At 38.1% G+C, this 26,925-nt stretch overlaps 1 protein-coding gene across 3 annotated transcripts in view; it reads right to left on the reverse strand.

Annotated features, from left to right (window-relative positions):
* The window catches only part of ROCK2 (Rho associated coiled-coil containing protein kinase 2), a 102,408-nt gene that overhangs the window by 31,443 nt on the left and 44,040 nt on the right, over nt 1-26,925 (reverse strand). For all 3 annotated transcript variants that reach the window (XM_061460808.1, XM_061460810.1, XM_061460811.1), the window contains exons 2-6: nt 26,424-26,505; nt 16,552-16,652; nt 8,828-8,965; nt 6,116-6,376; nt 311-455 (exon numbers count right to left, since the gene is read on the reverse strand). In XM_061460808.1, coding sequence (XP_061316792.1) covers nt 311-455; nt 6,116-6,376; nt 8,828-8,965; nt 16,552-16,652; nt 26,424-26,505 — 727 coding nt within the window. The remainder of the gene's footprint in view (nt 1-310; nt 456-6,115; nt 6,377-8,827; nt 8,966-16,551; nt 16,653-26,423; nt 26,506-26,925) is intronic.

Consider the following 26,925-nt stretch of genomic DNA (forward strand, 5'->3'; position numbering starts at 1 on the left):
GTACTGCCCCTGAGGTGGCACAAATGTTCGTGAGATGGTGAGGTGCTGACCCCAGTTAAAACTATTCTAAGAATTAAGTTTTAAGCTGAACCGAGTCAGGGAACTAATCACTCAGCAAGCACGCAAACAGCTGTTGCAGCCTAAGAGTAAAAAGCAGCCAGAGAGAAAAGCGAACAGGAATAAAGCAACATCACCCAAAAGTCAGAAGCTGTTAGACAGTGAAGTACAACCAACCCCCTGCAGTGAAGTACATCTGAGGGCACAGTTAAGACTCAACAATAATGTGATGAGCAAAAGAAATACCACTTACCAACTAGCATCTCAAAAAGGAAAACTCCTACAGACCACCAGTCACATTCCCGTCCATAATAACCATCACCCCCTTGTGACTTCAAAACTTCAGGTGATATGTAGTCGGGGGTTCCCACAGCTGTATCACAGCGCACCATACCTGTCTGTGCAACAGTAAGAATTCAAACAGCTCAATTGAAAATACTTCCGAGTCTTTACACAATTTGTCTATTAGTAGACCAGAAAAAAACATAAAAAATACAGCCCAAAATATCTGTTTTGAGTAATGTGTTTGAAAGACTCCATTTTTCACTCCAGAAGCTTAAGGACTGAAAGGACAATTGCTGGTAATGTGCTCGCCCCTGACTACTCCATAGCATTCTTTCTTGGTTATATCTTTCAAAACCAGACCAATTTTAATATTTTTACAATTGGTTTCAATATGAGCCTTCACATTATATCACACTACTCTTTATCTCACTGAATTCAGGGAAAAACTTCAGATTGATTTTGACAAGCTGTGAGTTCTAGGCCCTACACAGCAGATATGTAACAGTTGTTTCTAATTCAGACAATAAATCAACTAATAGGTAAATTTTTATAGTCACACCTTGTTTTTTACTTAAAGGTAAAAAAAAAGAAACACTATTTATAAAAGATAGCAAAGCTTATTTTCTTTTTAAAAGCTATTTTTATTAACATATTTACAGAGTTGTATTAATGGAATGATGCTTCATCCTCTGCTTCACAGTGAGAGACTAAAATTGCAGGACCAAAATGATGCAGAAGCATCGTCAGATCTGCCAGCATGCTGAGGCACGATTATAAGCCTTTTTCCCTTTAATCAAGTTCACTGCATTCATTCCAGAGAGACCAGATGGGTGAATGAAATGAAATCCTGGATGAAGTTAGGGAAGTACCAAAAATACACTCATCTTTTATCCTGTCTCTCAGGCTGAAATATTTTCTAAGTCATCTTACAAAGTTCTTTCTGCATTTTGCTATCAGCACGAATGGCAATACAGATTAATTCTGAATATTAATACAAAATACTAGCAGCAACATATAAAGTCAAAATACATATTAAAGAAAGGAAGAAAATCCCTTTGCATTGGGAATCGTATTGACATTTAAAAATCAGACATCCAATTACGGTACTTTTTTCATACACAATATGAACTGCCAAAAGCTTTCATTTACGTAGTGAACCAGAATCCTAGAAAGTAAGAATTAGCAGGGAAAAACTAAAGGGATGACTAAATACTGCAGAGATCTAAGGAGTCTCTTCAAATATCCTCCCACCAAATGCCTACCATTTTCTAGAACTCCACACTGAAGCTGAAACCTAAAGGAAGTTTTAACTTGCCAGCTACGGAATAAAGAGCAGGTTAACTTCTGCTTTCTACACTATGAACCAGACAACACAGAGCTTGGATCATCCTGGAATAAGAAAATGAAGTTAATTCTTTCCAGAAGAACTAATGCATCCTTTGGACAAAGGACAATACAGATGAACACATTCTGATACTGGGAAATTAAAGCCCAAAGCTTCCATAAATCTAAAGCTGAAAACATTCAAAACTGCATCTGGCATGCAGCAGGAAACATTTGAAAATCCTGCTTGTAACAGCACTCTATGCACTAACCTACAGGTCATCTCTGAAGCTTTAGCCTTAGTTTGCTTTGTGCACTGGAGGAATTGTTCTAGGCTCACGTGATTCTGCTGATCTAGTAGGACTACGGCATCTTAATGAGGACTCTGATACTGGTGCATGTTGATATCCTCCTTAGCCAAATGCAAAACTAGAACAAGGGAAAGTCTGAATCTTCACTCAGTGAAGACTGGCTGAAGCCACCTGAATCTCTCCCTGTGTAAGAAGCTTCTTTAAAAACCAAGTCACAGTTCTGAAAGATTTCTATGAAGACTGCAGATTCAGTCACAGCCTTGTCACTTTGACACTTAAGCACTTAATAACACCTCATTTCCCTTTCCTCTGTAATTAATACGTGCTTTTTAATGTTATATATGTTGATACTTTATTAAGTCTTATGCAAACAAAGCAAAGGTTGTGCCAAAAAAGCACTAGCCCTACCCAAGTCTGACGGCTGGTTCTTTCCAATGACATTACAGATGCTGAAGAACCCCAGGTAAAAACGCTGTTAAGTTTTCAGACAAGATGGCAAAAAAATGAATAGCAAAAAAACCCCAAAATATATTTCTGCAGCTGAAAGGGCCCTGCTACATGCTAACACCAGTTTTCAATGGACTTTATCTCTCTGTACCTCATAAAACTCTCTACCTTCTGTCTCAGGAACATATCTAAAAACGCATTCACAGAATCACATAACAGCATGGGTTGGAAAGGACCGTGAAAGATCATCTGGCCCAATCTGTCATGGGACAGGGAGCCTAGATGAGATTATCTAGCACCCTGTCCCACTGCATCTTGAAAACCTCCAGCAATGGGGATTCTACCACGTCCCTGGGGAGGTTGGTCCACTATCAACTGAATATGGTATTCCCAGATTTCTGTTCATTTGCACACTTACTCTTTCAAAAAACTTGGGTGTTGCTCTGTATGCATTTGTAGGTACAGGACACTCTTAACACCACAGTCAGACTAGCTTCTATGATCTCTGGCATCAAAGCCAAGTAAACAGCTAAGTCCTCTCTGTGCAATACATGGCAGTACATGACATCTCAATAGTCCCTACATTCTGCATGATGACTACTGCCTTCTGTACTTCAGCATTTGAAGAGATCTAAAGCGTGCTGTTTTCTCTGGACATGGTGTTGCTCCTGTGTTTCGAATACTAAACCTGTTTTATGCACAAGAAGCACACTTACTATAGCAGTTCTCATACAAAGCTTCCTTTTGGGAGTCTCAGGCCAGCATTTTTCTCATCACCTCAAAAAGATCAAGGTGGATCTTGGAACGTATCTTCTGCAACTATGTGAGAGATGTGCAAAGATTAAAAAGGCTGTCCAGCAGAAACAGCATGTTCTTACGGGACAGCTTAGCAGTGAGGCTGGAGTGCTTCCTAGCATCATTCAGAACTATTATATTGCTGAAGACAAAGCAGTTTAGTTTTCAGTCTCAAGAGCATCTCCATCAGACGTGAATGACTCACTGTATTGATCCAAGGCTGAGAACCAGGCTTTCAACTCTCTCAGGAAGTTCTTTTCTGTAAACAAGAGCTGAAGAGTACTTTTGTGGAAACATTAGGGTAGCTCAGATCAGGTGTTAGCACTGCATGAGTGCTGCAGACAATGAACTGAAGCAAGAAGGATCCAGGAGAGTATTGGACAAGTTTCAGTGAGAAATAAATTGAGTTCTAAGAAAGGGTACACATCCCTTCTTTCAGCTGAACTGCTTGAGCTGAGGTGATAATCCCAAATGGTAAACTTGCCTCCTTTTGGTCACAGCTCTTTTCAACAGATACCTATAAACCTGTGCTCTTCTAAAACAGTTAGCACAAGGCAGTATTATAGCCCAGCAACACTTCCGGACTCTACGGTACCTGCTAAAGCCAACTACAGCTTAGTTTCTCACAGAAAACCTGAACATTAGTCTGATGAAACCTGCCCTGGGTTACCTTATCATACCTAAATAACAAACAAACAGGAACCACAATTTGGACCTGAGGAATCTTTGAGGCCAACTCCAATCTTTATTCAATTGCAGAAATACCTTGTTGCAGATTTTAAAAAAAGCAAAACATGAAAGGAGCCTACAAACCCCCAAACCATCACAACTGAATTATATAAATAGACCAGTTCCTTCTATGTGAGAAAAGATCACTAAACCACTTAGCAATTGTTTTCACATACTGGTAAGAAGGAATTCTGCTCCAGAGGTCTGGACTGGCCTGGAAAACTTAACAGGACACCGAATTCAAGTCCACAGCAAAGGTAAAAAAAGTCTCTCGTGAAACTGCAGCAGAGTTTTCCTGGGCTCTCAACAGCACAAGGAAAATACTAATGTGCACAACTGCTTAAAGAACTCCAAATCAGAAAAAATAAATAAGTATTGAGTAAGCATATATTTTTTAGAAATCATCCTGCCAACACCAGTATCATATTTACACAGCTGGGATGTGTTCATGTTTTGTAAGAAGTAGCATGAGATTTGGAGACAATCCAGAACCTCTCAACTTGTAAAGCTTCCTGTATAAAAGATACTTGCCATTCCACTGAGTCTGAGAAACACAAAGAAGTTAAAATGTAATCTGTTAAAAAAATTAACGTCTTTAGGAAATCACTGCTTCATTGATGATACCCAGTCCAAACTGGTGCTCACCAAAATTCCTTACAAGAAATGAGCATGCACTTCTCACATTTATAATGTGAGCATCCACATTTTAATATTCCATTCTGTTAACAAAAACAACAAAAAAGGAAAAAAGGAAAAGAGGCTTAGGTTTACCATTTCTGGGATCTCTAAAATACCACAAAGGATCATCCTTTCTTGGTAGATTTATACTATGAACTTTTTGAGCTGGTTTTTTTTTTCATTGTCTCTTATGATGAATATCAAATTCCCTTAAGGCTGACTGCCTACTGGCTCAAAACCGAGATTCATTTTTTTAAGGAGTAAACGAAGAGATCAAGTACTACTTTTAATTTTTTCAAAATAAACACTGTACCCTAAAATACAGGCACGTAAACCATCAAAATGGAGTAAACAATCTATGCCTTTAGAATAATAACTACAATATCAGCAAAACTAAACAGAGCACTCAATCGCCATAAACAGCTGCAGTTGTTCAATTAAGTTGATATATTGTCACAGGGTCACAGGGGGGAAAAAATCCAACAAACCCAAACCAGAGACAGTACTTCTGTCTCTATCTAGATTCTATCTAGCTACCCCTGAAGAGACATTAACTTAATGGTGCAAACACAAATTAAGTACATTGCAGAGACTGCATTGAACACTTCCTAAACAATACAGAAAAATATCTAATGTATTAAAGCAAATGAACTTAGAAGGATGCTTTTTGCCAACATTAGTACAGAAACTTTCCTAAGGCCCAGCAAATCATTATGCAAATTCATATATAGTTTTTTTTAGAATGTTGTAATTTTTCACCAGAATATATTGCATAAATTACAGCATAATACTGTTTGTCAGGGAAGATGTTAAAAGTGCAAACTCCTAAAGGTAGCGTAATTTTTAAGTCTATGTAGAGTATTACACCCTTTTTTTATTTATTAAAAAAATAAAATATTCTTATACAATCTCATCAGAAAACTATGATGGCTCTACACAGTAAAATCTGAACAGTTAAAAATGTATGACATCTTGAGAAATAGCTAACATAAATTTATTCAGTGTATCACACATGCCACTGCTGCCTTACTGTGACATTTTAATGACCACTAGAGGATGCTATGAGAACAATTAGACAGTAAAAGATAAATAGGGACCGTACTGCGCCTAAAAAATAATTTCATTTACAGAAAAATGTCATTTATGAATTATTTCAAGGTTACTAATGTTCCAAATTAGGAGTTGTCTCACACGCTTTTGCCAAAAAAAGATTAACCTCAGAAATTCATAAACACACATGCCTTCAAAAATAACAGAAAGAAAAATAACAAAAAGTGAGTTTACATGGTTCTTTTGTGTGCCAGAAGAGTTTTATTATAGAAGAGGTTGCACTATTTAAAGCACTCTTGTATTTAAAACTAGGAAACAAGGAATAGCTTTCCAACCAAGTGTACAATTTGATGAATATCCCTTTGGATAGTGTAATTCATAAGAAAATAACCTTAGAATTACAGTTTTACAGATGATAAATTATTCAGTAGCATACTTACTTCATCCATTTTCATGCAAGTGCCAAAATCTGCCAGCTTCAGATGCCCATATTTATCTAAAAGCATATTGTCAGGCTTCACATCTCTGTGTATCAAGCCCATCGAGTGAATTGCATCAAGAGCAAGAACAACTTCAGCTGTATAGAACTTGGCCCATTTCTCAGGCACATCGTAGTTGCTCATGAGGTTTACAAGATCTCCACCTGGCATGTACTCCATTACCATGTACAAGTATTTGTCATCTTGAAAGGCACAAAATAGCTGCAACATTAAAAAAAGAAAAAAAACCAAAATTACTTCTTAGAGACAGCTAGGAAAAAGAGTAAAGGACTTTAACCTGAAGTTTCATTAAACCTGAGTATATGTTTTCAAGACTAATGTAACTATTTTGTGTATTTAAATAATCTACATTTTCTATTAATTATGACAGTACTTTCAAATTTAATGAACTTCAAAAGCCCCTCATTTTAAGAAAATGAAAGACGATTTCCTGATTATTTCAGGAGTGTGAGCTTCTACATATGCATGTTTCTTGGCATTAAAAATTATCACTGAGTCAAAATGCAAAATACCAAATCTGAGCTAGGGAGCATCATGTATTGATCTGAAAATAGCAAAATAGTGAATAGCATCTAAATCTCCTTATCTCTGTACAACTTTACAAAAACACGTCACTTCTGATTTTATCCTAAATCAACACATATACTGAAATAAGAAACAAAAAAAATGCTCCTGAAGGCAGCTATAACACAATACAAAGAAATTAAGCTTAACAATAAAATAATAGTCTGGTATAGGTTGCAGCTTGTATGTTTCCCACTAGCACAGCAGTGAAAGTAAGTTTAGCCATAGGGGGCTGAAGTTTTAGAGATTTCACTCAGCGATCACCAGGTCTGAAAACAGCCCAAACTAACAAAAGCATTACTAACCAATGTTCAATCTGAAAGTCTCTCACTTTATTTCTCAGGGAATACTGCTCTTTTACATTAAAAACTAAGATCATTCACACCTTTAAGTTACCCACACAAAATTCAATTGCAAAAGAAGATGTGTGGAAAGGAGAAAAATCAGGAACAGGGAGTTTGTAGAGGATGAGGAACCATGAAAGGCAGGACCATTACTATTGAGATTTGACCTTTAGATAAAAATTAACTGTATATTACAGACAGAAGACCTATGTTATAAATACATATATACTGCAATGTATTTGTTTTCACAAATATACAATATATATGGTAATGGTCATTAAAATCTAAATTAAAATCCAAAACACCCTCTGCATTCTCACATGTAAAGATATTAATATAACACAATAATTAATAACAACACTATGCCTTTATATAGCACTTTCATTACTGCCCTCAAGGGCTTTAAGAAAAAAAAAAATCTAAATTATCTAGTACTCTGGTTTCACTTGTTTTTCACAGAAAAAAGGCAGCACAGCGAAGCAGTGTGATTCGTCCCAGTTTCTAGCTCAGAACAGGACCTACATTTTCTTAAAGCCAGCTCAATGTCCTATTACATTGGACACAATCCCTAAATATAACACACGAGTACACTTCATCACAGAAAGCATAATGACAAATGAATCAAAGTGCAGTTGCAATTTACAAACACACACATTTATAGCACAGTTGCTACACTTTCCTTTGAAAACTGAGTGTCGTACATTTCTTGTTACTCTCAGCTGCAAGTGAAAAGTAAAAATCATTCCAGACAACTACTGTCATGAGAACAAAAACAAAGAACTAGATAAAAATTAATCTATTTGGTTAAGTATTCCTGCTGAATATAGGTAAGAACACAGAATATTCTAAGAAGAGCAAAACATCTAAATAAAAAAACTTTGTAAAGCATTTCTTGCATACATAAGGCAAAGCGCTATGAAGAACATATGGAAACCTGAAGGCCAGTCTTTACTTATTAAATACACAGAAGCTGGCAATATATGTGAGAGCATTTAAGTATATTAATTATTTAACAAACTGAAGTACTAACAGTTTCTCTAAGCATACACTTTCATTTCTCATTTATTAACTGGTATAATTTACAAGTTACAACAAACTGCAATATTCAGTACTTATTCTTCCAGAAGGCACAATTCTACTACAAACATGATGATGATACATGTCACGAGAGAGCTTCAAGCAACAGTGTTCAAAACCAGCTGAGGAAGTCAACTTTCCATTACTTGGATATTACGTCTGAGCTGACCACTAAACATGAAGATGGTTTCAAGCAAACTACTGCTACAACCTCCTGGTCTTACAGGAGACCCAGTGTGCACTCATCCATCTACCAAATCACAAATGAAAAGAGAAGAACTACTTAAAGCACTCCCACTACTAATTGCCTGTGATCCATTGACTGTATCATGAGGAAAGAATGGAAACAATGTTGACATTTGTTTCTATATTTCTATACAGATTTTTCTGAGCTGGAAAGGTAACCTATTATTCCAAATAATTGTGTAGGTATTTCAAAAACCTGTTTAATTGTTTCATGATGCATTTGTAGTGACTAAAATGTAAATTAATCTACTGTCTAACACAAATACATAGAACTCGGAGAAAGTGCTGCAAACATGTTTTAAAAAATAAAATCTGAACCTAAACCATGATTTGAGTTTCAATGTGAACTCAAAACCAGCTCAAGACTGGGAAAAATGTATGGCTTTATTATTATTATTTTACTACTACTCATCATCCTTACCTGAACCACCCATGGGCTGTTGGCGAAGGCCATGATATCTCTTTCTTCCCAGAAAAAGGCTGAATCTGATCTCTTGATCATTTCAAATTTACTGAGTAGCTTCATTGCATAAACCTTTTGTGTCATTTTATGGCGAACCTGTTGGTTAAAATAGAAGAGAAACAATGTTTTTAAAGTACCTTGCAAAAAAAAAAAAAAAAAAATTAATACTGGCATAGTATATGTTTCCTGTGTGCAAGCTGCTTTCTGGGATGCAATGCCTCCAGGTTTTCATATACCCAGTTTTCTACACCATAAAGATTTGAGAACTTCCAAACCTGGAAAGAAAAACCTAACAGCTGCTTCAGAAAAATACAGTAGAGTGGGACAAGAAGGATGCCAAATGAAGTAACATATGCCAGAGCCTGGCCAACTGCTGCAGCTGCTGCTGCTGCAACCCCAGAAGAGGAGCTTAAGGATGCGCCTCAGGCTGCAGGAGCCCTTAGGAGGTTTTACTGAAGATGCACCTATACAAGCACATACTCATTTTTATCTTCATAGCCATGGTGAATGAGAGCTGACTCCAGTAGTCTGCTTACTCAAACTGAAACTAACCACCTCAACCCCCACCCCAACAAAACAACCAACCAACCATCCCCCCAAAAACCAAAACAAACCCAAACCCACAACTTAGAATGAGAAAAGTACCATCTTTCCCTAAAAAAACTGGGATGCTGCTCTTAACATTTCCTGAGTAAACGTGCGCACTTCAAATCACCCAGAACACACACACACACAAAAGATTTCTGTTTACAGAATAAAAAGAAAATGCTCATTAAAAGTTCCATTGTGTAAGGAGAAATAAAATGCAACTCTGCTTGTATTTTCTTATTTAAATACCATCTATCCTTGTATTTACTCATGTTAGAAATTCTGCAGGCAGTTCACTTCAGGCTCTTACAATTCTTTTTTTTTTTTTTTCCAGAAAAAAACATTGCTCCAGTTGCTGAAGTAGTTCTTAAATTTACTTTACATGGTGTAAAATTAATAACATAAATCTTGTTGGAAAACTGAAATTAGAACTCTTAAGACAAAATCTGAAAATATTTTTGAAAACTTCATCTGAATACCGATATGAAACAAGATCCTTAAGGTACAGACTGTAAAGTCATTGCTCTGTTAAAGATTTTTGCTATTTTATGAAACAACTACTAAAGGACCAGGTTTTTAACATACTTGAGTATTCCTTACTGAAATCAAGGTGAGAAGTATTCAGCTGTCTTGAGTCAGCAGAAAAAAATCGAACTGCATCTTAAGTTTCAGCGTATACTCTCCACATGAAAATAAAAAATTCAGTGGACTAATTTGTGAAATCGGAACCAAATGGTTAAGATTTTCTGGTGCATTTAAAAGCCTCCCATTTAGTACATTAAAACATCTCCCTCAACCTCTTAGTTTTACACAATGTCCGAGTTTAATTATGCTACTTGAAAGAATATTTAATAGGCCCTTTTCCTGAACAGCTGTAAATGTTTCAGGTTCATTACAGCTGCAGTGCAAAGCTTCAGAGAGGCACCTATTTGGTTTACACCAGCCTCTTCCTCATGAGGAGCTGTAAACATTAATGTTGCTGAAACCAACAGGAATGACCTCTAGAAACAGGAGTAGGTGTGTGTGTGTGTGTGTAATCTTGGAAAGAGTGAGAACATGAACTGAAACTGGATTATTTATGAATTTACTGTTCTTGGAATCGCAGGTTTTTGCTCTCAAGATATAGGTACAAAAGTTTTAGCATTAGTATCTTGCATAGTTTAGCACTATCCAACAGCTTTCTATACAGGCAGATCAAAAAAACCTCCAACCAAACACCAAAACAGAAATGCATTACCTACATGTGTCAAGAACTCTATAAACTTGTATATTTTAAGACACTAATAACCATCAAGTGAAGGTGTCCTTAAAGAGGATTTTGAAAACTATCTCCTTCCTATTTACTAATCCCACATGGATTACTTACAAAGACAAGGTGGTACACCACAAACTTTACTCCATAAAGCAGAGCTTTTGTAACCCTGCTCAAAACCACAAGAAACATGAAGACCAGCAACCTCAAAAAGATATTCAATTGAAATATGTTCAATTGAAGGTGCATTTTCTGTGACTGTTCATGTAAAGCTCTGCAACATATTCAGTAGTTTACAGTTCCTCAAATCGTAACGTATTCTTGCCAGTGTGTAGTTTGCATCACTGCCTTCATTTACAAGAATAATTGTTTCACACTATTTAGGGAATAAGTCAGATAAGTCAAAAAAGCCTGATGCACTCGCACAGGAGAAGCAAAGCACAGGGCTAGAGGGACCAGAAACCAAAGTCTGTACACCTTCTGAGGGTGGTGCCAATAGGTTATTAGTTGGCTAAATTATTTCTTGAGGTATTTTCAACAGAGATTCATTCTCTGTACAAAAATGAAGGAACCAAAGCAACAACAAGCATACCGGCACACCCAACGACTGGTGTCTTGGGACACCTTACAGGTGCACAGACCTACCAGTGATAATACTCCTTTATCACCATCATGGCTGCTGGAGACTGTCTGTCTGTTTAGCTGCTAGCCACTGCGCTCTTTACCCAGAGCTATATTTGTGCATACATATATTGCCTCATATAGCAGATTATTCATGTATTAAACTGTCATGATGTTTCAATTTCTTCCAACTGTTTAAATGAACTGCCAAATTTAAACTGCAGCTCACTACAGCTCACTCTCAAAATAGGTAGGAAAATCCCTTCATGCCATTAGCACTGAGTAACATGGCCTTGTTTAACCTACGAAAATGCATGAAGAAGTAAGAATTTCCCACTACTCTGCTTCATCAACCTAAGACTTTCAGAAAACAAGTACATGCAAACTAAATCCCCAATTTCTACAGCACTCATGTCAGAAGACTACATGTAAGCAAAAATGTAACATATCCATTTGAAGCTATCAGATTGAGTATGCATACTGATCATGGTACCATCTCTTTTATGATATGAGAAAATAGAGATCCTAGAGTGGAGTTGTGAAATGAATTCTAAGGTTTGAAATAATCACAAATATCCTGAATTACCTGAATAGAATCCTAAGAAATTACTATAGATAGAGCATCGAAGTTCATGCCCTGATAATTTTCAGGTAATAGACCAGAACTGCTTTATTTATATTTATTTATAGATTTATATTTTATTATATGATAAATAATTTTCATATAACATTATATATCATTTCTATATAACATTATATATAATTCCATATATTATATATAATATTTATATAATATTTATTTATATATTTTTATATATATTATAGACCACAACTGCTTTATTTATATTTATTTATACTACTACACAAGGTACACATCAGCAGTGGCTGGGGGACTAAACCTAATAAGGAAAGCACTTAATGGAAAAAAACTAAACCAGCACCAACCACTGATTTGCAACACTAAGAAATCACATAGTGAAGACTATCACCCAAACCATTCTTTGCTACCCAAATACAAGAGCTAGCCTTGCATTAGTTTTCTATTTGAGTACATGATCTAGTCAGCCTGCTGTGTCACTGCAACTTAACAGAGCTTTATAATTAGACCAGGGAGAGGGAACTAAAGATGCTTCAATATCAAATCAATAGGACTTTTCCTCACTGAAAACAAACAAGAGGTACTCAGGATGTGCTTTCATAAATTACTGTTTCTGCATAAACCACAAGTAACATATTAAGCACCATAATTCAATTTATCTGTCTGCCTTAGACACCAGTCACTTTTATTCATGGCACTGCATAACAGAAGCAACCTGGCAGTTGGCAATTATTTTCTTTGCCTTCCCCATCACTACAGACCCAGCAAAGACAGAGGCCAGAGCTTGAGAATAGTTTAATACATCTGAAGTTACAAGGAAATTGTTTTTCCACCAAAGTCAGATGCTCACTTGGCTGGGCTGATTTTTTTTTTAATTAATTTTTGAGGGGAATAAGGAAGGAAAAGTGAGGCTTTTTTAAAAAAAATCTAGCCATATGATACAACAGTAGAGAATGTGGCTTTTTTTTCTTCTAGGATCTGGAAAGCTGGTCTCTCCCACACCACTTCTTTCACAAGAAAAAGCCAGACTGGAGCAAAAAGGTTGGGGAAACAAAATTAAATTAAGGAGGACATAGCTGACTATTTAATGTTGTATATGAATAAACTCAAAATTTGGCTTGTTATAGTCAACTATTTCTAATACATAACAAATATTTGTGCTACAAATATTTATGAACAATGGCACACACTGATAACATGACATTCAGGAATTCAACCCATGTACTTCATCATGTTTTATTTATGGTTCTTTCTGCGTTTAGCCCTCACTGAAGCAAATTTCTATTTTGATCACAGAATGTGTTGCAAAATATTTTGATTACTGCAAATCCATCATCTGCAACTGTGGTGTTAACATTCTGAATGGAGCAGAAATAGACAGAGCTTAGCTCAATAGCTTAAACTTGTATCATACCTTGTGAGGCAAAAAATCTAGGTACGTATGCCCTCATCACCAGCTAATATTAGTTCAGATCTATTGCTGTTTGTTTATTAACCTACTACTTTTTAGCTGTAAGACTGCATAACATTATGATTTATACTTGTATTTTTTTACATTTCCCCCCCCCCCAAATGTTCTTTTAAGTTGGCAAGAAGTACAGAAGAGCTCTATATGTACACAAAGAAGTTCCCTTCCAGAACCTAGCATTCTTAGCTTTCGCGATTTGGGGGCCTGAAGGGCTTACATAAAGAATTAAAAAATCCCCATAGGAATAATGAAAAACCAAAACAAAACCATCATTATACGACCAAGTTACTATGCATTTTACCACAACATTATAATGATGAGGCAAATGAGAAGTTTGTCTTCAGACCCCTCAAAGCACCTAACTGCAGTGCATATACTGAAAAATCAACTCTACTTTAAACTGTGCATGACCCAGTGAATTAAGAAAAAAGTTTCCATTCTAAGCCAGAACAGAGAAGAAATTTTATGTGAAATGAAATGTTAAGAAAATGGAAATTATTCATAAAAACCTGTAGGCTATTAGAAATATACATCTAAAACCAATGCATTTTGAATGCTGAAGCACATTAAAAATACAATTCTCTTGGATGCCCCCAGGAAATACATCAGAGCAACTTCCAAAAAATGCACCTGACTTCCGTTATTGAAATCTTCATCTCTCCCTCCCTGCCTCAACAAATGAGGAACTCTCCTCCTTACAACCTGATTCTTCAATGACTTCCCATGCAAGTAAATGAAAAGGAGCATCTCTATTAGCTGCTGTAAGTGGATACATATATAATGATAAAAATGTCTAGTAGAAGACTTTAAAACAAACCATCTGACATGACTATCAGTGAGAAGACAATGAGTGGACTGCTAGCTTACAAAGCTCCCTGCAGCAGCCCTTTCGCAAAAAAAAAAAAAAAAAAAAAGGTTCTGCTGAAGGCTTGGTTTTAATCTCTTGCCAGCAAGGATATAAAAGCATATAAAGATAAAGCTTTAAAGTCTTATTTGAAAAGGGGAATCTTGGGAATCTTTGGAAACACTCCTCACCCTACTTCATAAATTCTTCTGCATTAAAAAAGTGCAAATAGAAGGAAATAGGGGAGAGAAAGTTACATTCTCATGTTGTCACACTTCGATGAAATTGCCTTAAAACCTGACATAAATGAATAATAATTGCCAATTGAAGGTTGTTAACTGCTACATAAATTGCATCTAAATTTGCACATAACCCATGAGTCATACAGTCTTAAGACTAGTTGCAGGGGATTCTTCCCCAGCTCCAACCAATTTGACTGATACTAATATGAACAATGTAAATAATTTTACAATTTTTTTAAATCTCGGAGCAGATTCTCCTGGAAGGCATGCTAAGGCACATGAAAATCAACAAGGTGCTTGGTGACAGCCAGCATGGCTTCACTAAGGGGAAATCCTGCCTGACCAATTTGGTGGCCTTCTATGATGAGGCTACAGAACTGATGGACAGGGGTAGAGCAGTTGATGTCATCTACCTGGAATTGTGCAAAGCATTCGACACTGTCCCACACGACATCCTTGTCTCTAGATTGGAGAGACATTAATTTGATGGATGGACCACTCGGTGCATAAAGAACTGGCTGGATGGCTGCACACAAAGTGTTGCGGTCAATGGCTCAATGTCCGGCTGGAGACCAGTAACGAGTGGCGTCCCTCAGGGATTGGTGTTGGGACCAGTCTTGTTCAACATCTTTGTCAGTGACATGGACAGTGGGATTGAGTGCACCCTCAGCAAGTTTGCCGATGACACCAAGCTGTGTGGTTTGGTTCATATGCTGGAGGAAATGAATGCCATCCAGAGGGACCTTGACACGCATGTGAGATGGGTTGATGCCAGCCTCATGAAGTTTAACCATGCCAAGTGCAAGGTCCTACACCTGGGTCGGAGCAATCCCAGGCACAGCTACAGGTTGGGCAGAGAAGAGATTCAGAGCAGCCCTGTGGAGAAGGACTTAGGGGTGTTGATCGATGAGAAAATGAACATGAGCCGGCTTCAGTGTGCGCTCACACCCCAGAAAGCCAACCGTATCCTGGGCTGCATCAAAAGGAGCGTGACCAGCAGGTCGAAGGAGGTGATCCTGCCCCTCTACTCTGCTCTTGTGAGACCTCAGCTGGAGTATTGTGTGCAGTTCTGGTGTCCTCAACATAAAAAGGACATGGAACTGTTGGAACAAGTTCAGAGGAGGGCCATGAGGATGATCAGGGGACTGGAGCACCTCCTGTATGAAGACAGGCTGAGGAAGTTGGGGCTGTTCAGCCTGGAGAAGAGAAGGCTGCGTGGAGACCTCATAGCGGCCTTCCAGTATCTGAAGGGGGCCTATAGGGATGCTGGAGATGGACTCTTCATTAGGGACTGTAGTGACAGGACAAGGGGTAATGGGTTAAAACTTAAACAGGGGAAGTTTAGATTGAGTATAAGGAGGAAATTCTTTCCTGTGAGGGTGGTGAGGCACTGGAATAGGTTGCCCAGGGAGGTTGTGAATGCTCCATCCCTGGCAGTGTTCAAGACCAGGCTGGATGAGGCCTAGGGTGATATGATTTAGCGTAAGGTGTCCCTGCCCATGGCAGGGGGGTTGGAACTAGATGATCTTAAGGTTCTTTCCAACCCTAACTATTCTATGATTCTGTGATTGCCTTAAAAAAAACCAAACATTTCTCCACAATATAAATCCAAAAGTAATGCCATTCTTACATTAGATATTATACAGGATACGATGTAGATAATGCCTTAAAAATAAATCTTACATGAGTCGTTATCAGTTAACTAGAATGAAAGCATCATAATTACAAGAGAAAAAAGCTTTTCCGTCACACTATTAGCTTCTGCTTTCATAGGATGGTTTCAGATATTGCTATACAGTGATGCTTGCGTCCAAAAAAATTTAGAATTGCCATGAACTTTCTTTTCCATTTGATCAAAGGATAGCAAACTGGTTTTTAAGTCCTTGAGAATCCATCATGTCTTAAACTCAAATGTACTGTCTACTATGCACAGAAATGACATCATGATACAATAAAAATAATACTACATCTTTGTAAGAATGCATTTTTAGATATAATGCATGCAAGACTGAGGAAGGTTTTGGCTAGAGCCATAGATCTGTCTAATCATTAAATCATTACATTCTTACCAGCTGCACTTCTCCAAAAGCCCCTCTTCCAATCACCTTAACAACATCATAGTCTTCGGCTTTCATTTGTAAAGCTCGGATTTTTTCCACAATCTTCTCATCTAAAACAAATCAAATGAAAGTTGTGGTAATGCATGTATTTGAAGAATGCAAGAATTTTCTCTAACATTTTTCATTTAGAGTAAAAAAAAAGTTGTTATTTAAATATTTAGAGCCGCCTTAGGAATTCTTGAAATCTACAGTCACTATTAATATACCTTTTCATTACTGTTGGAAACCACTAACCATCTACCTGTAGCTGTAGCAACTGAAGTGTCTCTTGGGTTTTGCTGACTCTTGTTTCACACCTCTAATAATCATTTGAGCTTATGGGAAGACTCTGGTAATGAGAAGCAGAGATACCTATCTTGAAATTTCAATTACTCCTTGCACCACGATTCACTGACACTGCACCAGTAGTAACACAGGGGTGTGAAGTACCTGGTTCACACCAAAGCACTGCAGGTGCAACTTGCTCCTACACACCTGGAGGGTTCAACAGCAGTCAAACAACAAGGAATATCTCCCTGTAACCTTCACGTACAACTTCAGATCATGCAAGCATATGGCTTGAAATCCACTCACCCTCATTCCATATGAAATAATGATTCAAGTTTATGTATGTCTACATAGCTGCTGGCCACCTCAAAGTGTTTTTTGTGTTCACTACACATGTAGTTCTGCCCTTTTTAAAATCAGGTCTACAATGCCCTGTTGAAGTATCCTCTAGTGCAATATTCTGTAGACAAACTTTCAGTATTTTTCTTGCTGGCAGTTGTAGGAATCTGTAAATGCAACCAGTGAAATCTTGACCTCTGACAACTTCTAAAAACATGCAAGGTCCCAGACTCTTCAATTCTGTAAATGTAGCACACTAGTGAATGCATTCCTGCCTAAATGCATTTTAAAAATCTATTCTTATTACAAGCACAAAAGATAATGGGAGCAATGAACAGAATCCATAATACTGGAGGTAACCTTTCTTAAGCGTGGCAAGCTTTGATACTACCCCCATACATGCTTAGAGGAAGAACAAAACAAAGCGAACAGGTTGTGTGGAGTGAGACTCCTACCAGGCAAGAAATTGTATGAAAAGCTGTGGATGCTTATATTCAGAGAGGAGCAGAGGCGTATATTGCGGGATCATGTTTAGCATCAAAGCCCATGGAATTTGATCCCAAGAAAGGCATTAAAGGGGATCTCACATGTGAATACAAGCAAAACAAAAAGGGATCAGAGATCAGTTAATTCAGTATGACATTAAAGATAAAATTGTCAGAGCGGAGTTAATGATAATGAACATCCAGTAAATAGTTTAACCATTCCTACATATTCATGAACCTGGAAGCTACAAGCAATCCAGAAGATGCCAAGAACACTTCTTTTGACCCAGTTGAGCAACAAGCCTAATCAGGAAGGCACTCGGATCTATTACTCACAAACCAGAAAGAACTGGCCAAGGATGACAAAGTCTGTGGCAGCTTGGCTGAAGCAACCATAAGACAGTGGGATTTAAGACCCTGAGAGAACTGAGGAAGGAAAACAGCAGACCCTGGACTTCAGAAGAACAGATGATGGCTCGTTCGGGGAATTCACAGGCAGGATCCTGTGGGAAGCCACTGAGGAGGGTAGAAGAGTGGGCTGATCTTCAAAAATGATTATGTTCACAGCACAGGAACAGTTCATTCCAGTTAGTGAGAAATAGAGCAGGCATGGCACAGAGCCAGTCTGTTTGAAAGGGTAACCTCTGCCTCAACTCAAGCACAAAAACCAGGTTTGGAACATGGAAGCAGGGAAGGGGCACCCAGCAGGAAATCTCCCAGGCATGGACTTGGGAAAGCCAAGCTCATCTGGAATCGAAACTAGCCAGGGTTATGAAAGGAAACAAGAGCCTTTATAAATACACTGACAATAAAAAAAACAGGCAAATGTGGGCCTGCTGCTGTCAGTGGGGTAGGGGGATGTAGTGCCAAAGGACCTGGAGAAGACCAAGGTACTCAATGACGTTATTTGTCTCAGACTTCACTGGCAAGCTTTGCTCACATGCCTGCCAGCTCCCCAGAGCTAACAGCAGCGTGGGGCAGTGAAGTACTGCAGTAGAGGAAGTCAGAGTTAAGGACCAATAAAGCAAAATTGACATGTGCCAGGCCATAAGACAAGACAAACGCACCCAAATGTGCTGAAGAAGCCAGTCAACACCATTGCCAGGCTGTTCTCTATCACCTTTGAAAGGTCACAAGAACTTGGGGAGGCTACTGATGACAGGTAAAGGGCAAATGCCATGCGCATGGGGCAATAAGGAGGATCCAGAAAGCTACAGGCTGGAACAGCATTATAATTAAGGAGCAAATCCTCTGGAGTCTACTTCCAAGCCCTTGAAAGGCAAGAAAGGATGAGAACAGCCAGAATGGATCTAAAAAAGGACAAACTGCGTTTGATTAAGCTGACTGCCTCCCAGGACAAAATGCCTGTCTTGTGGATAAGGGGAGAGATGTACACATTTCCTTGTCTTGACTGTACCGTGACTTCTAAGACAGCATCTCAAAGTATATTTGTAGCCAAACTAGGCCAACATGGATTGCACAGAGGAATTACAGGGTGACTGAAAAACTCATTGGAGAAAGGGGAGATATTTAAAAAAACAAACAAACCCTAAATAAACAAGCAAACAAAACCAAAAACAACACCCCTCAACAACCGTTAATAATGAGGGAAGAGAGACTGCTAGTAAAGCTGTAACGACAGAGGCAACTAAAACTTCAAAAGTAGACAAATCTGCTGCATTCAGTGTAACAGTAAGACTGTGAAGTAATCCAGAGTTGAGAGAATTCTGAGACTGTTTTCTACAGAGAATCATGAAGGCTTAGACAGAAAGCATAGGACAGCAACAGCTTCACCCACACCAAGTTTATTATTTCAGTCATGACATGAATTAATTTTGCAGTTTGAGAAGGGAAGACTTGCTTGGAACTTTACTGCTTGGGACTTAACTGCAGATCAAAAGCTCTGGCACAAGACAAGGAGGATAAATGCAAATTCACAGGAAGCAGCACTAGAGAAGGAGTATCAGCAAATTTCAAGTCAGAAAAAATGTGCAATTACTCATTTGAACACAATGTTACATCTCATGAGGGAGGAGAATCACATGAATTTATTTTCAAATGTTTCTGAGATGTTTCAAATGTTTTTAGATGTGTGAGATGAGATGGCAGGGAGTTAAACGTGTCGATAAATAGGGTGCAGTTTTACACAGCTCCATTATTAGAGGAATACTTCTCTGTTCAAAGTAAAATACAAAAATTATGAACAACATTAACAGAGCTCCAGTGAAACGGCTTTAGCATTGAACACTGCAGTTAAGCAATGAAAAACCCAACAATGTATCAAGTAAGCAATGAGAACCAACCAAGGAATTACCAGTTTTATCAACCCTGTGAAACACTGAGGACAGAGAAATCCTACATGATAGGAGTATTTCCATTGGAATGGACCTATCCAACTTCCTGGCCACTTCAGGCTTGACCTAGATTCAAAGCATGTTATTAAGGCATTGCCCCAATGCCTCTCAAACACTGACAGGCTTTGGGCATCAACCGCCATTCTAGGAAGCCTGTTCCAGTGCCTGACCACCCTCTCAGTAAAGAAACGTTTCCTAATGCCCAGTCTAATCTCCCGGCACAGCTCTGAGCCGATCCCATGCCTCTTGTCACTGGATAACAGGGAGAAGAGCTCAGCACCTCCCTCCTGATGTCGCCTCCTCAGGAAGCTGAAGTGAGCAATAAGGTTGCCCCTCCTAACTCCTTTAACTAAGACTTAATAATCTTAGTTAATAACAGTAATCATCATCTAGGGATGAAGACATTGTGGAGGTATCAGTTATATGGACAGGTTGTTTATTTTGTCACAAAATTGAACAGATACGGAGCAGATAATCAAAGCATGGAAATAACCTGAAACAAAAATCTGGCTACAAGAAAGCAAGCGCAGAGAAATCCTGAAGCAATGTTGTAATTACAACATGCTGGATCATATGATTTAGTTCATGTATCACATAACATGGTCTAATTCAAGGTGCAGTAGACCTTTTGAACATTATACTTCTAGCAGAAGACTATATTTTTAGAAGGTTTCACATGGATGACTTTGTACATTTGTGATATCTATATGCACAGATTGTACCCAACAGCCTCATGAATTTGCAACAGCACAAAGCCCAGCAGAACAAAAATGTTAAAGGAAGATATTAGATGGACTCCCCAACCCCAGAATATAATGGAATCTCATAAAAACATTGTGACATTTGAGAAAAAGCCCTAAAATGAGAGAATGTCATCACATATGACTCAGTTTTCTTCTTTTAACACAGGAAAGGACCAGGAATGCTGGATAGCAAGAGTATTTAAAGACAGCTTTTGATTTACTACTCGAAAATGGCACTATAACCTTTAAACAAATGAAGCTTCACTTTCTGAAAGGGCAGAGTGTTTGGATCATCACTGACAGCTGGCAGCAAGAATGTGGCTGAAGGTTACAAGCGCTTGCGAAAATGGAATAGATACGTGAACCCGAAGAGTAAAAGGGGGCAGGGAGGAGAAGAAAACCAAGCTTTTCTGCTCTTAAAGGGGGATAAAACCCCATGTTCAGGTTATTTTCTTAAAAGTTAAAAAGAATGCATATCAGGCAGTTCTGGGGCATGTATATATGAGCTATAAAAATGCAAGGAAGTGCAATTTTATCCACCCGGAGCAAAAACAGTCAATGAGTGATGCTATGGAGCACATTTAAGTCAAAAGTTGCTGCCCTAGGCAAAAGTCTAGCCAGAAGTTAAACTGAAGAACGGCCAGCAACTGCTGCAATCCCACACCTGCCCAAAACCAAACAAAAAGCACAACAGAAAGACTGAAGTAATTAGGGGTGTATACATATTACCTGGTCAAAGGTGTGTGAGTAACAAGAAGCTGCTGGAGACCTTACAGAAGCAGGAGAAACTAGCAGGCATAGTTTCCCCCTCCAGATCAAAGAAGAGGGGACACAAGAAGTACTGTGTCTTGCACAGATGAAAGGAGTGGAAGATAGAGAAACAGAAAGCAACAGTCCTCTGACATGAGAGGACATACCCCTGACTCAATGAAAGTAAGCCTGATGGCAGAACTGAATTTCTATCTACAAAGTACCCAAATGGAAAAGTGGTCAATAACTCTGATGAGTAAGCTGCTTATACATCTAAGACATTCTTAAACACTGTGGCTCTAATTCATGCTCTGCTTGAGAGAAGTTGCTTATTTGATACCTCTCCCATCACTACTCTTACCAGAACAGTATCATTAAGAGTGGAATCAGAGCCTGACCTGCAGAGGTGACTGCAAAGACCTGGCAAGAAATGGCCTTAATGAAGCCAAAAGAAAACTATAGGAGCAATCAGCTCCTTAACTCAAGTTCCACAGTGCACTAAATTTCTAAGATTCTTCTTTGGCATCTCACATTTTATCTGTGTCACTGACAGAGAATTCTCTGTGTCACAGCACAGAGAATTACAGTCATGACAGGCATTAACACCACACCAGAAAATGCATTTCTGTTGCTAACCGCACAGCTGGCACGATTCAGGAACTTCAAGCAATGCAACAAAACGTAAAGGAAGGAAACAGAACTGTCACTTTTGCAAGAATTTAAGCTTAGTAAAGAGATCTTCTAAGTAAGCATGACAAGAGAAAAATGGCAAAACAACCTTCCAGGATGTTTATTCAAGGATTTAGCAAAGCTGCTGCACCAGTGACGTACCTGTACTAAAAGTTCCTTCTACTGTAAATACATCCCATGCCATTAATACTCTAGAAGTTTTCCAACCTCCAAAACATCAGCAAATAATTTTAACAGTAGATTTCCAATTTTTGAGTGATGCTGAATAACGCATAGGATGTCACTGACCCATTTAGGGAATCTAGGCTTCTAGATTGTACCTGGTCTGTTGATGGCACCAATCCATGTGCTGTTGCGTAGACTTCCTCAACATCCATTCTTCATGCCCTTGTATTTCTCATAATAATATTATAAATTATTAAATATTTTAAACTGTTCTTTAAAACTGTTGCTTAATTATTTAACTCTCTGCTAAAGGAGTCAACTTTCTGTTAAAGAGTTAACAGGCTATGTAGTACCGGCATGTGAAACCACCACAAAAGGCACATGTCACTAAGATTTATCAAATCTCAACATGGGAGAAAAAGTGATTTGGAAGAATTTACTCAACCTGTTGCCATAGCCAAGATGAGAAGAAAAAAACAAAAGACCAAGAAATATTTATTACACCAAGTCCATGCTGGAAAGCTCAAGCTTCTTTTCTATAATAAACAAGCTAGTATTTGCTCTCAGAGGACTACAAGATTCCTCTCACTGTTTTGGAAACTAAATACTACATTATGCTTTCCTGCCTCATGAATACTCAAAAAAAAGCAGCAATTTAAACAGAATCCTAACAGTTCATTAAAGCAATAGAGAAGACTGAAAAGGAATGGTTGTATTACATGAGATACTTACGTGTCTCTTATAAATAAAGACATGCTCTACTTTGGTTCAGTGCCTTAAAGAAAGTCGTAAGAAATAAGAATACTAAGGGAAAGCAGGCAATGAAGAAGTTTCTTGCATACTAAACATGTGAAGAAGCTGCTTTGGCAAAGCAGTCACAGATACAGGATACACCAAACTCCTATAGTATGGGCAATTAATAAATTGTAGCTTTGTGACGTGAGTTACAACATTTGAGTTTCAGCTTGAAACTGTGATTTGAGCTGAATACCAATGTCTCAGCTGAGACACAAAATACTTCATTTTTAAATTAAAATAAGCTATTAATAAAACTTTAACCTGATTAGTAATGACTTGCAGCAAGTCTGAAGTAGGGTGTGTTCAAACCCCTGGGAATATGGTAGGAAAGAAAAATTTCCTTCTCAGTGTTACTGTGGAAGAATTAAGTGAGCCTGGAAGTAGGATGATTATTGCAGTGTTCTCCATAGTTTTTGAACATTTGTGCAATATGGATTAGAAGAATCATAAGCAACAACTCTGCCTCAGCTGCTTCACTTTGCATAGAGAGCTAGCTCATAAGACAGTCCTGCCACCTCTATGTGGTTGCTTCAGGAAGCCTCAAGGAGGGATGCAGACTCTAGGCCCACGGCACAGACCGCTCATCAGATTCTGTCAGAATCTTTTGACAGTAGTTCTCATCTAGGCATTTGCTAAAGCCCTTCAGATGCTGCGAAAAATCAGGAGAGACAAGAACTCGCTGTTCCTTAACCAAAGAAAGCAACAACTTACTGTTCCATAAATTAATACAATCCCGAGTCCAAGACAGTGAGAGGCTGCAGCAAGCACATGTATACACACTCTTCAGTCCCACTGATAATTGCTATACTCAGAAGAGTTTCCAAAAAGAAATAAAAAAGCTATGGGTTCAGCATCTTTAAGTTGCATAGAACAACAATGCCAGTAAGAACCCAGTTGTCCTGTTTTTTCTTGCACCTAAGCAGCTCCATTGTGCTAGCACAAGTATCAGTGCAGAAAATTAAAATCAGAAATTGGCCTTTGCTTTCCTTTTGCCTGACTAGTTTTTAAAAAAAGAAACAAACCAACCACCCACCCCACTCTTTGCATCAATTCTACTCAGTTCCACAACCACACAAACACCTGTGCAGAGAGGACTCTGACACAGATCACTGTGGTAGGACTATAGGCTGAGAAAGTTGGGGCTGTTCAGCCTGGAGAAGAGAAGGCTCCATGGAGACCTCATAGCAGCCTTCCAGTATCTGAAGGGGGGCTATAAGGATGCTGGAGAGGGACTCTTCATTAGAGACTGTAGTGACAGGACAAGGGGTAACGGGTTAAAACTTAAACAGGGGAAGTTTAGATTGGAGATAAGGAGGAAATTCTTTCCTGTGAGGGTGGTGAGGCACTGGAATAGGTTGCCCAGGGAGGCTGTGAATGCTCCATCCCAGGCAGTGTTCAAGGCTAAGTTGGATGAAGCCTTGGGTGACGTGGTTTAGTGTGAGGTGTCCCTGCCCATAGCAGGTGGGTTGGAACTACATGATCTTAAGGTCCTTTCCAACCTTAACTATTCTATGATTCTAAGACTAATTCTTTCAGTTGCAACGCAAAAATATTATCAGGTTCAAATTTTTACAAAATTCTTGTTTCAGAAATCCTTTTTTCTTTTTTTAAGTGTAAATTACAGAAGATCTGCAGGACTATTTTTCATTCTTTCCCATCCAGTATAGAAACAGGACATAAGTCACATGGGTGATTCTTGAGAGAAATGCACAGCCTCACAATGTGTGAGCCAGAACAGTCAGCTCTTACATGCTTTTTCTAAAGTTCAGTGGGTAAGGATGAAGTGCACCCCTGAAAGCTCTTAATTAACTACTGTGAATTTTTCTTTTAATACATCTCAGGATTTTCTTAAACTAGTATCTGACTATTTCAACTGTAAACTGTCAGCTGTTTTTTAAAAAAAGTCAGTAATAAAATTATGAAAGTATATTTTAGGGTTTCAGCCATTGCTGGTAGCCTGCAGGCCACAACAGATGCTTAATAATATTTACTACAACAAGGGGAAGAGAACCTAGATTAGAAAGAGCAACAGCCTTCAGAAAAAGGAAGGCAGACAGAATGTTCAGGGGCTGCAGAAAAAAACAACTGCTCCCAAGGTTGAGCTGTTTTGCCATAACTGCTAGTTTTGATGGCTGAAGATAATGGTCTTCTGTTTAGAAAAGCTTTTAATTTTGTTCAAATGAAAAATAGAGTAATAATGTAAAAGTGAATCTGAACAGCCCATGAAAGTTACCGATACTGTCATTTTTTCTTCCTGTAGAGAGGGCTTTTCCCTCACATCACACATACAGTGCATAGCTTCAGGTAACAAAATTACTTACAAGTGCTGTTCCTGACCCTTTCTTTCATAAATATCTGCTCGATTTCCTATAAACTCAAAGTGAGAAAAATCCCAATGTATGCCTCTCCTTTCTAATCTGCTGTTTCTTTCTTACTCTGTTTCCAGTGACTTCTCCAAATGAGACTTTACTGGCAACTGTAAAGCTGTATGTCCAGCTATGGGGCTCTGCTAAATCTCATGGAGAAGAACTGACTCCCAAACATAAGAACTCACCACAAATTTACTACACCAGCCACCATTTAACTGAGTCCCAGAGCAACAGAGGGCAGACACACATAGAGTAACACTTCAGTGGTAAGAGCTATTTCTCTCGTCACATTTTAAAGCAAATAATCCACTATTTTTACAAGGGAAAAAAAATTGTTTATATACATGGATAAAAAACACTTTAACAAAACAAAATACAGCTACTCTGATGTAAGTCTTCCATTTTCATACAGTAAATAAACTCCAAGATCCTGTCCACAGTTAATTTGGGAAGAATCACAAACATTTACACAAAGGTTCAAAAATACACCAACAGATTTTAAGGTACAATAATTTAGTCTTAAAAAAAATCAACAGAAGATTTCTCTGCTAGATTAAACAAGACTGTATAGACAATTTTGACATTTTCAGTAATTAAATCCTGAAGAACAGTAACTGGGATATGTTTCACAAATTACGTCACTGCACATACTTAAGATAAAAAAATAACATAAAACCAATTTTTCCAACTACAGTTGGAAAAAATACAATCTACAGCTGCTATTTTCCAACATATTTTCAGCAATACAATCACCCCCCAAAATAAAATTTCTCTGTAATAAAATACTACTGCATTTCTGACCGCTCAGCTTCCTATAGCTGAGATCATAATGTCGTCACTTAAGAGCCACTCACAACTTACATCTATTTAAGAAATTATCGATGTTCTTGTTCTTCCTCAGTGCTGGATAATCCAGGTCAAGGACCAAAGAATTCAATCCATCCTGGGGAAAAAAAAAATAAAAAAAAGTTGAGTTCTAAAGTCTTAATTAACAACTTTCTTAAACCTACTGCACTGAGACTGATGATACATTATTCCAGCACGCATTACACATTCCTAGTAGGCAAATCAAACAAGCTCTCAAGTGTGTTTATAAACCACCAAAGGAGCTAACACACACGGACTGACTTCAAGTTGGTCTATAAACAGTACAGACATTACCACAGATTAGTGTGGCACCGGGACTTCATGGAGTATTAGTTTTAATCTTCAACGCTAAGTAATCTTACTCATTAAACACTGATTTAAGATATTCAAGTCAATCTGTGCTCTTACTTCCGTTACACTTTTCCTGCATATTCAAAACCTTCATGTTTGTATTACCCCTATTATTGCTTTGATCAGTCTCTATCTTCTCATTCTC

This window comes from Pezoporus flaviventris, unplaced genomic scaffold (genome assembly GCF_033815535.1).
Source record: "Pezoporus flaviventris isolate CSIRO_AGI_PZ_B2104156 unplaced genomic scaffold, CSIRO_AGI_Pfla_v1 ptg000031l, whole genome shotgun sequence".
NCBI lineage: Eukaryota > Metazoa > Chordata > Aves > Psittaciformes > Psittacidae > Pezoporus > Pezoporus flaviventris.